Here is a 14,926-nt window from a genome sequence, read left to right as displayed (position 1 = left end):
TGTATCTGCTATAGAGATGCCTGTTTTTTATGTGCCTAAGACATATGTATTATGTATATCCCAAGTAAAATATTTATTCTAGACAACTCTCGCTATAAAATGAAACGAAAAATGAATGAATTATTTTTATATGCAAAACTAATAAAAATATTTTCTTTTGCCTTTTCCATGCCAACAATAAAACCGAACAAAAATAAATCAAATATTATTGAATCGTTTCGATGGACACAGTCTGCGTACAATGGCCAGAAGGTAAGCGTTTTGTCCACATTATTCCCTTAAATGTTTTATTGCTATTATTACGTATTTATTGCCTGCCGTATTTTTGTTGTAAATTCTCAAATAAAACACACAATTAAACACACCATTCAAAGTATGATGACCCCAAAACACACCCACACAAACATAAAAAGCAATAAGTTATCATAAATGTACAATAATTGACCAGTTTTTGTTTCTATAAACCTACATACATTTATATATAAAACTACATGTAGTTGTAAGAGTTTTTATCAATGATTTTTTAGTCTGTAAGAACGAAAGCAAAACAAATGTCTAGGCAGGGCACAAATGCTGATGTTGATACACGGGCTATTGATATATTTATATTTTAAATAAATGCCAATGTGTGTAGGTTCATCGCCGGGAGGATCAAAATGTCCAAAAAAAGAGTTCACCCAAATGAAACCATTTTTGCAAATGCATTTCGTTATTTTCCTTTCTGCAAATATGTATTTTTGGAAAGAAAAACCAAAATAAACAACTGATTTTTCCTAGTTTTTATAGAAAATAAACTATATATCATTATTTGTTTTTGTTAGGTCCCAATGGAAATGGCCTTAATCTTTCATTGAACTATGCATATCATATGAATATAATGCTGCAACTTATTTTGTTTCTTATATTTTTGAATATGTGTTTTTTTGGATTTATTTATCCTTCTTTTTTTTGTGCATATAACCAAAGTTCAATCAAAGTGAGAAATACCAAGCTAGAAATCTTACCAAACCAAAAATAAAATCTTTTTTGAAATCATTAAAAGCCATATTAACACCCGCTCGAAAATCCCAATATATATATATTTTTTTTTTGTATAAAAGCAGGCGCGACTGCCACTTTCTTTCTAGTCCTGATTTGATATTAATAATTAATTAATTAATTAATAATAATGATGATGATGATGATTGAGATAATGAGATAATCTTGCGATCATTATAACGATGGTTATGAGTTTAGCATATTGCGGCTGTGTTGTCTTATGCATACTACCTACTATATATACTTTATATATCAATTTATATGCCAACTACTTTATCTACATATCCTTTTCTTAACCAGTTCCGTTGTATGTGCGTTCGATTATTATGATTATGATTATTGATTATTGTGTACTTCTTTGTTGTCCTCATTTTCGTTAAATTACACGTTTTACGTTTGGTCTGGTATTCCTTTGGTCTGAACATGTCTGAAATGCTCCTTAGCGTATAACTATTTATACTCGTACTCGTAATTGTAACGTAACTGGTAACTCTCGTCTCTCGTCGCGTGCCAAACAACCAAAAACCAAAACAATAAATTATAAACAGATCCAATCAAGTCTAACTTTAGCACTAGATCTAAGCAAAAACCAAAAACAGCATCATCATGCATCCCTTCAAAAATGTATATATCTATTAAATCGAAAAGAAATACCCACGCACACCTAACACACCCACTCATCTCTAAGTTCATTATAATGGTGACCAGCAAAAAAAAAACTAAAACACCAAAATATACAAAATAGAAAAAAAATACAAAAAAACTTAATCGAACTGTGTATGCCAACCCAAGGTTATCGCCTGCCGGTGGCCGCCGCCTGGCCCTTCCTGGGCGCCCCCGTTGGCGCCGGAGCCCCCACCCTCACGCCGCTGACCCTGCCCGTTTCCGTTCCGGTGGCCCAGGCGCCACAATCGGCGGTTCCCGGCGGTGCAACGGCGACGTCGGCCTCGGCCGCCCATGCCGCAGCAGCGGCTGCAGCTGCTGCCGCGGCCACGCCCATTGTGCTAGCCCCACGCCCACCGCACAGCGCTGTCCCGACAGCAGCGCCGACAGCAGCAACGCCAAGGCGGAGGTACGACGACAACAACAAGTGTCCAAGAAAAGTCTCTGGTGAAAGCGCGCGCCTAAAAGCAGAATTCAAAAGCCATAATTTCGAAAACTATTGCCAAGTTTATAGAAAAAGGGTGTTTTTCTAAAACAAATATTTAAGAAAATACTTTAAAAAATCATAAATATTTGAGTAAGAAATTTATTTTATTTTTTTTAAAAAAGTCCATCTCTTTAATAGTCTCTTTAATCCTGAACTAAAACACCTTTTCTATAAACATGACAATAAACTCCATAAAAATATTGACAAAAAAATGAGAAAAAAAACACTGCAACAACAACAATTAGATCCAGAACCAGAACCAGTCTTCACCAACTCTTAGCTATGAGAATCTTTGTACCATAATAATGCCAGTATAAATGTTTGTTGTCTTGTTACTTTGGTTAACGCATTTGGGTATGACTATATTTGACTATCGATATATTCTATAAATATTGCATACATTTTGGCGTCTTTGAGATTGCATTGTTCCAACGTCTAGGCACACACACTGACACACTTACCCACCCACACACACACTTAGTAGGATGATAAGCCTACAATTTATACAAGAATCTAGAGGCAACCACCTGAAACTGTAACCGTTAACTAGCTGTTAAGTATGACAAGGTCTTAGCTTTAACCGAAATAGTCTAAAATGTATATCGTAATTATCGAAATATCGTAATGTTTATCGGTAGAGCGAACATTTTGCCGCAGCAAGCATTTTTTGTAAGGCCTTTCTCTTAGAGCATTACTTTCTAGCAATCATACTATCTCTCGTACTATCTTTGTTCTCGTTTTATAACTCAATCCCCGCCCTCTATCTCTTTTGAAAAATGCTTTAATTTTTACGTTTTGAAGTTTGCACGATTTCTGAATTTTTTGTGTTTCGTTTGTTCTACATTTTTTTAACTGCGCTTTTGGCCACGTTAGAACACAAATTCAATTTGCCAATCAAAATCCGCAGAGCCGCAGATCGAAAATCAAACGGAATTAAAGAAATTGATTTTTGCATGTCGACACCACAACACCATTCCATTCCATAACATTCATGTCACTCCTTTTGATAATTTTGTTTGCCGGACTATTTAATTTGTATAACATTTTGCACAATGCCTGTCCGCAGAAACAAAAATACCCAACATTTTCGCAAAACAATTCCAGATCAAATTTTATGAAAATTTTCTCCCAAAAATTCTTTGGAACATATAGGCGCACCAGCACATAATTTAACCTTTTTTTTTTGTTTTGGTCAAAAGCATTTGCATACAAATATAGCAAATCGAATTTTTAATTGCACATTGGCCAAACAAAATTTCAATTTGTGGCACAATGTTGCCAAAAATGAACGAGGTGCTCTGAAAAGCCCACTCTGAAATATAATTTCATACATTTCAATAATTATTTTTGTGCTGATTTTCAATAATAGCAAAAGTGGTGACACAGAGCACTGAATACCTGTGGCTGATCATAATGACCAGGATTTCTGGTTATGGGTCAGCTTTTGTGGCCATCTCCCGCGAAAATGTTAATTGTGAGGCCGGCATACGGCCAGCATTATTATAAATTGAGTGAGAAAACCGCGTGGAATTAATAAAAGTACAATTTGAAAACTGTGTGGCTTTTGTGATGAAATTCTGAATTAAATGCGATACATTTTTGATCAAAGCTTATGAGTTATTTGATTTTAAACTGTTTCTTTATTATTAGTTCTCAGTCGGCATGATATATATATTTTCTTCCCAGATAATCCCCATTATATCCCTTCCCAAATTCCCTTTTCTTTCCATTTAGCACTTGGTAAATGTTCTTGCTAGTTTTTAAAAATATTGGATCAAGGTGCAAGGGTTAAAAATCAATTATGTGTCTGTTATTTACTTGAAAGCTTTTAACACCCCCATTCACCCACACCCACACACACTCGGCAAAGTCAAAATGCTAATGAGTTTTGTTGACAAAAAAAAATAAAACATACAACATAAAAAATGAAACAAAAAATGGTCTTGCCGCATACACAATGGATGTATGTACATATGCCTACTACTGTACTAAAGATCGGTCTAATGTTTTTTCGTATTGTTGATGATAATACATATCTCTTACATAAACTATATATAACTATGCAATATAAGATGCAACTGCAGCGTAGCATTTCTTGGTAATTCAGTGTTCTAATGTTAAGTATGTTTCGATATATAAATCCCATTTACAATGTATGAGCTACACGTATGTCTTATGTATTGTTATATGTATATATACATCATTTCAGCGCTATTATATATTTATATATAAAACCAAAAAATCGTTACTACATACAGCCTAGAATTTGCCATATACTATATACATATATATATATATATAAATATTTGATTATATATCAAGAGAGAAAACTAACCGCATGCGTTTTATGTTCTTTTCTTTTCCTTTTTTCTACTTTTTGCACACAAATAAACACACACATATACATACACAAACACACACACACATACACTGGTCGAAAATGTTGTGTCAAATCGTTGCAAAAAAAAAAAAACACAAAAAATTAAAAAAAAAAAAACGATCACCAAACAAATACGACCGACTCTCGTTGTTAACTTTTGTGTTTCGGTGCACTCACCTCCGGCTCCGGATATATATATTTCTGTAGCCGCCGTTGCCGCCGCCATGCGTGGAGTGGCCATCCAGCGCGGACACGTGGGCGTGGTCGGCGCCGCCCCCTACCATCACCCCCATCATCCGCACCACCATTCGGCGCTGCTGGCATCGGCCGCAGCAGCCGCCCAACAGCAGCAGCAACGCCAGGTGGCCGCCGCCGCCGTGGCCGCAGCAGCCGCTCAACAACAAGCCGTGGCCGCCCAGCAGGTGCAGCAGCAGCAGGTCGCCACCGCCCACCAGCAGCAACATCAACAGCAGCAGCAGCAACAACAGCAGCAGCAACAACAACAACAGCAACAGCAGCAACAACAACACCAGCAGCAACAGCAGCAGCACCAACAACAACAGCACGCCGCCGTAGCCGCCGCCGCAGCCGCCGCTTCACATCCACATGTTCATGCCGCACACGCCCTCGCCCACGCCCATGCCCCCCAGCTGGCGCAGTTGCAGCCCGCCCTGCAAGCTGTGGCGGTACCCACAGCCGCCGGCAATGCCGCAGCCCTGCAACAATCTTTGGCAGCTGCCGCGGCCGCCGCCGCCGCCGCCCAAAATCCGGCCGGAGTGGGCCAGAGTCCTGCGAGTGCTGCTGCCGCGGCTGCCTATGCCGCCCGCCTATCGGCGGCAGCTGGAGCCACCCAAACGCCCCAGACGGCCGCTGCTGCTGCGGCTGCTGCTTCCATGGCTGCGTCGGCCAATGCGGCCAACAGCGCTGCCGCTTTGCATGGATTCGCGCCGTAAGTAGAGTCCGCCGTAACCGGACTCCGTGTGTCACACCCTCGAACCGCCGTAGTTTGTTGCCGTAGTCCCGTAACGTTGTACTTTTATTTAATCCTTTACCTTGAATGTAGTTTAGAGCACCTTACTCTTTTTGCCAATGCCTCATGAACATCAACCTTTTAACTTGAAGCCTCAAACTACGTTTATGCGCACGCTTAATGATTGTTGAGACAGAAATTTATGATTACTTTCATCTATTTGTTTTTACTTTAAAAAAAAGTTAAAATTAGAGTAAAAAAAATGACCTAATTTTTCAAAAAAAAAACACTGAAGTTTAAATATTAAAAAAATACAAATGACAAGATACAATTCTATCTATTCATGTTTTTGTGTGGCGTATAAACGTAGTTACTTGTTAACTTTTTAAACCCAATCCCCATATTTAACCAAACAACTCCCAATTCATTCATAGTTTTTAAAAATCTTCAGCTTACATTGTTTATAGCTTAAAGATTGTTTTTTAGTTCCATATTTCTATCTGTCTGTGTTATTCTCTCTATCTTGTTGGTGAAAAATGTTTTTTTAGCTATCTTGTGTGTGTAAAGTTTTAATATCGCATATAATGAAACTAGACTTTGACTTAATTTGTATAAATGAAGCAAAAACCCAAAAAAAAATAGATGATTTTAACGAAACAACCGAAACAAAAACTGAAAAATACAAACAAAATTGCAAAAGTCGCAACTGATTAACGCACGCTAACACATCCACGTAAAATATCTATAATTCTATATATAATACCTACACATATATATTTGCTCATACTCAAAACTGAAAGCAGTGTGTTTTTGGCATCTATTTTAATACCTATTATCATTATATTTTGGTTAATGGTTAAGGGACCTTACTACTCGACTGTATATTGTGTACCACTAGGCGTATGATGAATTTCGAATTTGAATTTGACTTGAAAGTGTTTTTTTTTTAAAGTGTCTGCGTCGCCAGCGTCGCTGCCAGCGCCTTGCGTGCATGTTATGCCCCCGAATACATTTATACATATATCTCTCTATATAATAGACATTTCATTAACTTGATTTCATTAATTTTTTTGTGGCTGCTCTCTACACTGACACCTATCTACTCTCCACCAATACACCCACCCATATTGGAACCACAATAGCGTATGAATGAATGCTCCATTAAATACTTGTATACTTATAAACACTCGTCATGAGAAAAACACGCAAATTGAAACAAAAAACCATAACTAATTAGCTAGGTGCATGAGTGTCTGTTCTGTCTAAAGATTAAATGCAAAAAAAACATACAAATTAATTGAAAGCAAGCAAGCAAGACAATTTTCGTAGTGTTCTTTTGGGAAATGGAATGACCTTTGTATGTGGTTGGTTGGTTGGCTATATTCTTGCTAGTGTACCCTATCCTATACTGTACGACAATATACTATAAAACTTATAATTTTCCTTTGTTTCGTTTCCTCTGTCTAAACATTTCCTCCAATCAGTTCTTCATCAAGTGGGGAATCAGGTCAGATCAGGTCAGTTTTTTTTAGAACAGGTTATTTGATAGTCTTAGGCTTAGTAGGTAGGCTGGGTATCTGCTCAATGATTAGGTGCCAATTTTCGGTTTTTAGTTGCGCCTTAAGTTTCAGCCATTTACCCACAGCATCCGGTATAAAAAAAAAATAAAAACAGAATTTTAAAACATTAACGAAACAACAAACAATCAGAAAATCAGGCCGGGCGGGGATAAAGTTTTATTAGTCAGCCGCTGTATGTCGATTTGTTTTTTAACGAGCAAACTTTATCCCGTCTGGCGCTGGTTTCTCATAGCGCCCAAAAATCAAAAAAAGACCACACAAGTGCGTTAAAAAAAATGAACCAAAATAAAATGTTTGAATTTTGCTTTTAAGTGCCTTCAATTGAACGGAGGCAGTCAAAGTTAAAGACAAAGTTTGAGGGAAAATACATAATTAATGATTTCCCCAACGTCTAGCTTTGACTGCCTCCCCAGTATTCTCCTCACCTACAAAAGACTTTGCAATGCCATCCATGATTATTTATTAATCCATGAATTTTTCTATCTATCATCCATCTCGTTCCGCCGACGCAGTGTATACTATGATCCCTTCTTAGCAGCCGCTGCTAACGCTGATCCAAATCTACGCTTCCAGGTGAGTGTGCTCTTATTTAAATATCTCTTATTTTTAAGGAAATTTTCTATGTCTCTAAGTTAGATTAAAATCTAGTGTAGTGCTACCTTTCGAACGAAAATACATGAAAATATTATATACAAATTTTACAGGCAGCCAAACCGGTCACTGAAGTTCCAGCCGCTCAGCCAGCCGCCATATTAAATGTAATGAAACTTTTTCAAAATAATATTCCTAACCACAACCACCAGAAAAGATAATGATACAAATACTTAATTATGATTTGTATATTTTGATGGTAGCTTGTAAAAGACACCGATTGAGTTTTGAAAAACATTTGACTTGGTTTTTGGAAACAAAACGTTCTTTTTTATCAACTTATACTTATACTTATACGTAATTTATGTTTTAAGTCGCTTCCTTTATGCCTTTTGTGTTTCCTATTGCATTTTCCACTACTCTATACCAAACTAACTGAGACGCGTTTTTCATTTGTTGCTGTGTAATATGTTTTCTGTTGAGGTATCGAACTCTTTGGTGAAGTTTTTCGTCGTAAAACACCTTGTTTCACTGATTGACTGAGGCCGGAAAGCGGCTTAGCTCAGCTTACTTAACTCAATGTCTGAATAATTGAACACTTGTGTATAAGCTCTCTACTCTATATAATTGCATCCTTTGTTTGGTTTGAGCATTACCAACTTAATGACATTTTTGATTTATCTTAAATACAAAAAGCAAATAATAATTAGTGACCACAGGAAGCTTTTTAAAGCATACGCTCCTTTTTGTTTCCTTTCTAATAATACCCGAATTCTTGGGCCATACTTTATTTCACTATTTTGCTTTTGCTAAATATTCTAAAAAAAAGTATTTATACCGATATATATCTATACAAATGTATATTGTAACTACTACAAACTCTTCTTTGGTTATCTCTCACCACTATATAACATCATACTCAACAACTACAACTCAACAATTACCACAACACAATCGAAACAAATGAAAAAAAAAAAAAAACATTACTGAAATTCGAAACCATAAATTACAGCGCCGCACTGTGACTACGCTAAACAGTAACCCACATACGATCAACCGCATTCCGGTTCCACAGAATGTTTTGGTAAAAATAATCATATATAGTTCTAGTCCAATTTCAAATGCACCCCCACAAAGTGATCCTGAAGTTTCGTTACGTTTTGTACGATTGTTGTCACATTTTTTGCCTTTTTTATGCACCAAGTACCTTAATCCGTATGTCTATAAGCCATAAGTCCTAAGTTAACCCTAGTTTTAATCGAATATGTTAAGTTACATCCTGGTTCGAAGCTCGAACCTCGTGCTTTTCAGTTATTTTTTTTGGCCTGGCATCTTGGGTTCTTCGTAGTTCGGTTTCGATGGTTCTACTGCCTTTTAGCGTTATAACTTCTAAGTGTACATAGTCTACTTACTTACCTTACTTATTTTTATGGCACACACTGACTCCAATTGTTTTGCACCGATTTTTTTGGTTTTGGTTATCCTAGATATATAAGTATGTATGTGTGCCTACCACTCACTACCTTCGGTTTGGGTTCTTTATTTCTCACAACACTTGCTGTCACTTGTGTCCTTCTTCCCCAACTCTGCCTAGCATTGTCGTTTGCCGTTGTAGTCCCAACCAAAAAAAAAATATATATAAAAAGCATATGTCCTTTCAACCCCGATCTCGAGATGCAGTGCTTGAGTTGGCCCAGTTTTAATGCCCCATCTGCTTACCACTATTCCAGGCCACTGCTCCGCTGTTAAAGACTCCGCTGTCTCAGGCCCAGCAGCAGGCGTACGCCACGGCGGCCACCACCTACACGGCGGTAGCCGCCCGGGCCGCCTATGGGGCTGCCGCCGCAGCGGCTGCCCAGCCGGCACTCGCCGGCTACGCCACCGTAGCTGGGTAAGTTCAAAATACGGAGAAGGTTCAAAGATGACCTGCCAATCACTCACAAAAAAATATAAAAATCATTCATAAAAATCACTACTCACTCCAAATAATAAATCAAAAAAACTATAAATAATAAAAAATTGACATTTTTACAATGACTTAAAACCAGTAAATAAAATAATATGAAAATAATCTCCAAGGACTCTCCATTTAGGAAGCATTGAGAACGATCCTTAGTAGTTTAGTAAAATATTATTTATGGTAGTATACTATTATTTATCTTTATTGTTTCTACTATTTTAATTTATTTTATTATTTATTATATTTATGATTTCTGTATTATTTTTATTCAAAATTTACATATTTATTATTTTTAAAAACTATATTAGAGCCTATATTATCTTATTTAAGGTTAAGGATAGTAAATCCTGGTACTTTACTGGTAAAACTTTATACTTTTTATTTATTATTTGAATTTTTATTTTCAAAATTGACTAATTTTTTATTTTGTTTCTTTTGTTTTGTAAAACAATTGTCTAATTGTAAAGTGTAGACATGAAATACAAAAAACTGATGACCTGCAACTAAAGATAGAGCGCTATTGCAAGACTTTATCTAAACTAAACAACTTTTGTTAAATATAAAAACTTTTGTTAAATATAAAAAAAAAAATATAAAAAAAATAATAAAAATGGAGACAAAGAGGCGAACCATATAACATCAAAATTAATAACATATATCACTGGCATTATCCATCAATCATAATTCACAACAAAATATAAATAAGATTACTAATAAGCTTAAAATCCATCATCAAATATTTATAGATATGCGCGCGAATATGCAGATCCTTATCTAGGACATGGCATTGGACCAGTTCCTGGCTACGGGGTAAGACTCATTTTCATTTTGAACTTATACTAATACTCTTCAAGTTCATATCTTTATTTTAAGAAAACTAATATCATTTGCTTTTATTTTTTTAATTTATTTAACAGGCGACCATGTATCGTGGTGGCTTCAATCGTTTCACGCCATATTAAGAACAATCTACGCCAGTCAGCCAAAAAATGCACTCGATCTACTCTCGATGAAAATGCTCAATATATGAACAAGGCAAAGCAAGCAAATAAGTAACTTAGACGTAATACTCCTCCCTATTGTGCAGTAAGTAGAAGTTACAACTAAACCGATAGATGCAAGATACTCAACACACAAAAAGCAGCAGCAGCATCAGCAGCAACCATGGCAAAATCAACATCTGCAACATTTGCAACAATCTGCAACAGAAACAGGCGCTCAAAAATCTTGGAGAGTTGAAAATCAAAGCTAAGCAACAAAAAGGATAAAAAATAAAATAAACAAATCAATGTCGTCCAGCAAAAAGCGTAAAAAAAGCTAAACCAAAAACAAATATACGCCGCTAAATGCAGTTCTATGGAGTTTATATAAGAAAAAAAAATTTAAAACATAAATTCAAATTGCAAAATAGTTTTGCAAACAATGAAATGAAAAATGTGCTTCATGCGTAGATTTTTACCAGAACAAAAGCTGAAACTTTGTGCGGCAGATCAGAATTTATATATACATACACACTTATATATATATATATATTACCAACATGATATATAGTTATTATAGGCATTGTATTTGTATATCAGAAACCAAGCAGAGAAAGAGCAATGTTTTTTAGGTACTCTTCATGCTGAAACATCATCAAAAAAAAAAATTATACATATATGTAATCCTTTGGTTGTTGATTATGTCCTTTTGTTCAACTAAGTTAGATTCTTATGATTTAAATGATTATTCTAAAGCATTAGCATTGTAGGAGAAAGACTCAGAATCTTCTACGGAAAGCGCAGCACATCAAAATATACGTATATTATTTGCGAAAGGCTTAAGCACAAAAACAAAAATATATTTATTCGTTTAGGATTTAGTTTTGATTACCCAAAGAATACTCATTTTTTGTAATTTTACCGTATTTTCAACGAATTTATTTTTAATAGATTGCTTTGTTGTTCCTAATTATTTTATATTTTGGCAGCTAATACCATTTCACCCTCAACTCCACTCGATTCAAAACTAAACTCAATTCGAATTGCTCAAAAAACTGTAGCGCATAGGTAAATGCAAAAAGATCAACACGTAGACATATCCTTGGAATATACAATAATATTTACTTTAATTGCCGCCATAGCAGCAAAGCGAAAAACAAAAACAAAACCTAACACAAAATTTAAAAAATGAACAAAAAAAATATATATATTAGTTTTAGAAAGTCAAGCTTCCAGTGACAAAAAAGCCATTGATGAATGATGTGGAAATCGAATAATAAGCATTAAAAATTACAGTTTTTAGCTCTTACTCCGTAGCACTTTCCTTGTGTGTTGTGTAAAAAACAAAAAAAAAAAACAAAGAAATTTAAGAAAAAAAAAATACAAAAAAAAGAAGCATTGCGTCGTTTCGATGTTTTTCACTTCCGGTCTAGACCGGATTGAAACTTCCCTAAGCAAACTAAGAATTTATTTTATACACACTCGAAATCTAATGCACACACAAAAACAAAAAATGAACCCAAAAAACAAAAAGAAAACTTTTAACGTTGTGTATTTTTCAACTGTTAATGATTAAAATGCTCAATGGAAACCAACCAAACAAAATGACGTCGTTCTCTATTTTGATTCTTAGGCAGCTACTGTCTTTAAATTTATACTAGTTGTTTATCAACCATACTATGCTAAAAAAAACCCACAAAACAAAACAAAAAAACAAGCTACTAATTATATTGTGTGTGTGTACTCGTGCAATTCATTAAGTGTTCTTCGAATTTCCTTAAAAGAAAAACAACCTACTAAAAATTAATTGAAAATAAGAATGAAGGAAAGGGAATGAGATTTTCATCAACTCCAAAGAGCTTCAAATTGATGACTTTATTTTAATCTAATCACTTAGCAACTGTGTCTCACATTGTACATATTTATGATGACAAAGGATATTTCATTTTATTTCTCCAATATACACACACACACACTCAAGCACACACACACACAAAGTGGAACCACACGCACACGCTTGGCAACAAGCTGATGGTATTGAGAACTCGAAGTCATTTATGTCATATGGTTCATAAATGTGTATTTTTCGGTTTTATTCACACTTTCTTAATCGTAATTAACACATATTAATATACTATTTTTACGTTGACATTTTTAAAGCCAAAGTTTATATTTTAAATGACTTTTAGTTAGGTATTAGTTTGTACGACGACAGACGCAAAAGCAGAAGCAGAAGCAGGAACAGATAAGTAAAAATGAGAATAAATGGAAACTAAATGGAAAACAATAAAGAGAATAACAAATCGAACCCAACAATTGCCAAATTAAATGTAGCTTTCAAGTGAATTATAAAAATAAAGACGTAATTAAATTTAATGAATTTTTCAAATAGCGCAACAAATAGTTTGCCAAAAAATGAAGCATACTTTTTTGGCCCACCCCCAATCACTCACACATACACTCTCTTACACACACATACACATACTTATACTCACTCAAAAAGAAATGTTTGGGTTTGACGAGCAAAGCAAGAGGTAAACCTTCTAGTTATAGAGCAAACTTAAATATAATATGGTACGGTATAAAAACATACATTTAAATTATGAACTCAACTTCCACCGCAAAACTTTTAAAACAACAAACAAACAAAAATCTAAGTAAAAAAAATAATAATTTTTGTCTTAAGCAATGCGTTGAGGAGAAAGTCAAACTACAAAATAAATTAAAATTAAATGCAAAACTCAAACGCAACTCAATCAAACACTGCAGCTATATGATACGAGCATACGATATATATGATGTATATGAATAATGTCTTCATTTAATTCGATTCATTCGATTTTTTTCTGTGTGACAACCCGAGAAAAAAAATACAAACTGTAATCTGTGTAGTTTAACCATAAGCCAGCGCCAGCTTTTGTTTACTTTTCACATAGATCCGATGCCTAAGCGTCATATAAAGTATAAATATAAATTATATAAATATATATTATATTGAAAATCTAATCTTTAATGATGTGCCAAATTGTAAGTTGTACCATTTGTTTTTATGAGCAAATGCAAAAACACACATATTGAAATAAAAGATATGAATTAAATCATAAACCATTGAAAATAGCATTACAGTTTTCCTTACTCTCTACTCCTGAAAGTCCTGAACTTCTCTTGATTTTACGAACATCTATAAGGTAAATGGTAAAAAAAAAGAATATTTTTATAATTTTTCATTGTGTATAGGAATGGGGCGAGGCTGCCAAAAGTAGAGAAAGCCAAGCCGCTACCTTACAATACAGAAATTGATAATAGAACCGCAGAGACGATAAACAAGTATTATATATATATATATATGTATTAGCAACAATCGCAGAAAAATGCCCAACCAAACAGCAGAACACATAAATCAACTAAAGGTAAATCCGTTCAAATTTCATTTATTTGACACACTGACATATATCGAATAAATGAGAAATTTCAATAAGACACGTACACAAATTCCAAAACTTATTGGTTTTTATCAATTTTCAATTTGTAAGGTTGTGACAAATTGTAAACAAACATACAAAACTAAACAAAACAAAAAACAAAGCAAAGTAAAAAGAGAAGCAAATACGAGAAACAATTCCATGAAAAATCACTTGAAATACATCCAGATAAATGTAATATTGTTTGTGAATGGCAAATAAAAAATAGCAAACATTTGAGATTCGTATATAAAGTACATTTGAAAAGAACGCCGGAGAGATGAGCAAGAAGTGCAATAAAAATAACTTTAAAAAATGCAAAATAAACCCTCAAATTGTGTTTTCATTTCAAATCCAAGACTGTTGTTGCTGAAAGGCTATCATAAATTACGAATCCCATTGTTCTAAGGGGGAGTGTTGCCGGAAAAAAGCCTGTAATGGCACAGTTAGCAGCACACAATCCATCAAACTTATGGTCCCTCAACCATATCACCCGGAAACCCTTTGACGTCTCACACCTTTTCAGATTCAAATGGTCCTCCAGACAAAACACGCACGAAGCCTTAGGAGTAACCCAGAGAAAAAAGGAACATTTTTCATCAATCATCAATTTACCTTCCGTTACGAGGACGGGCAGTTTTTCTTCATTATGGGGAACTCTGCGTAATTAAAGTTGATGGGCGGCCATTTGCATGCAAGTTTATTACAATGCAACCGCAAACATTTAACACCTCTCTAAGCCAGCCCCAAACGCCCAAAATGTGTACAGTGGGCGACAAAACCGCGACATGCAAAGGCTATTAACGTGATTAAATC

General features: G+C 35.0%; 1 protein-coding gene across 27 annotated transcripts in view; it reads left to right on the top strand.

Moving 5' to 3' along the window:
• LOC6493466 (polyglutamine-repeat protein pqn-41) overlaps positions 1–14,385 on the top strand; it is a 108,095-nt gene extending 93,710 nt beyond the window's left edge. For 7 of the 27 annotated variants that reach the window (XM_044714767.1, XM_044714762.1, XM_044714761.1 and 4 more), the window contains 8 exons: positions 232–252; positions 4,776–5,517; positions 7,631–7,691; positions 7,823–7,876; positions 8,722–8,793; positions 9,440–9,600; positions 10,416–10,479; positions 10,587–14,385. In XM_044714767.1, coding sequence (XP_044570702.1) covers positions 232–252; positions 4,776–5,517; positions 7,631–7,691; positions 7,823–7,876; positions 8,722–8,793; positions 9,440–9,600; positions 10,416–10,479; positions 10,587–10,631 — 1,220 coding nt within the window. In that variant the 3' untranslated portion in view covers positions 10,632–14,385. Of the gene's footprint in view, positions 1–231; positions 253–1,830; positions 2,111–4,775; positions 5,518–7,630; positions 7,692–7,822; positions 7,877–8,721; positions 8,794–9,439; positions 9,601–10,415; positions 10,480–10,586 lie in introns of those variants that run through there. The other 20 variants (XR_006507073.1, XR_006507072.1, XR_006507070.1 and 17 more) reach the window with 11 other exon arrangements.
• Positions 14,386–14,926: the final 541 nt, after the last annotated feature.

This window comes from Drosophila ananassae, chromosome 2R, assembly GCF_017639315.1.
Source record: "Drosophila ananassae strain 14024-0371.13 chromosome 2R, ASM1763931v2, whole genome shotgun sequence".
Lineage (NCBI taxonomy): Eukaryota > Metazoa > Arthropoda > Insecta > Diptera > Drosophilidae > Drosophila > Drosophila ananassae.
The sequence above is the reverse complement of the archived record's forward strand: the minus strand, read 5'-3'. Positions and strand labels throughout refer to the sequence as shown.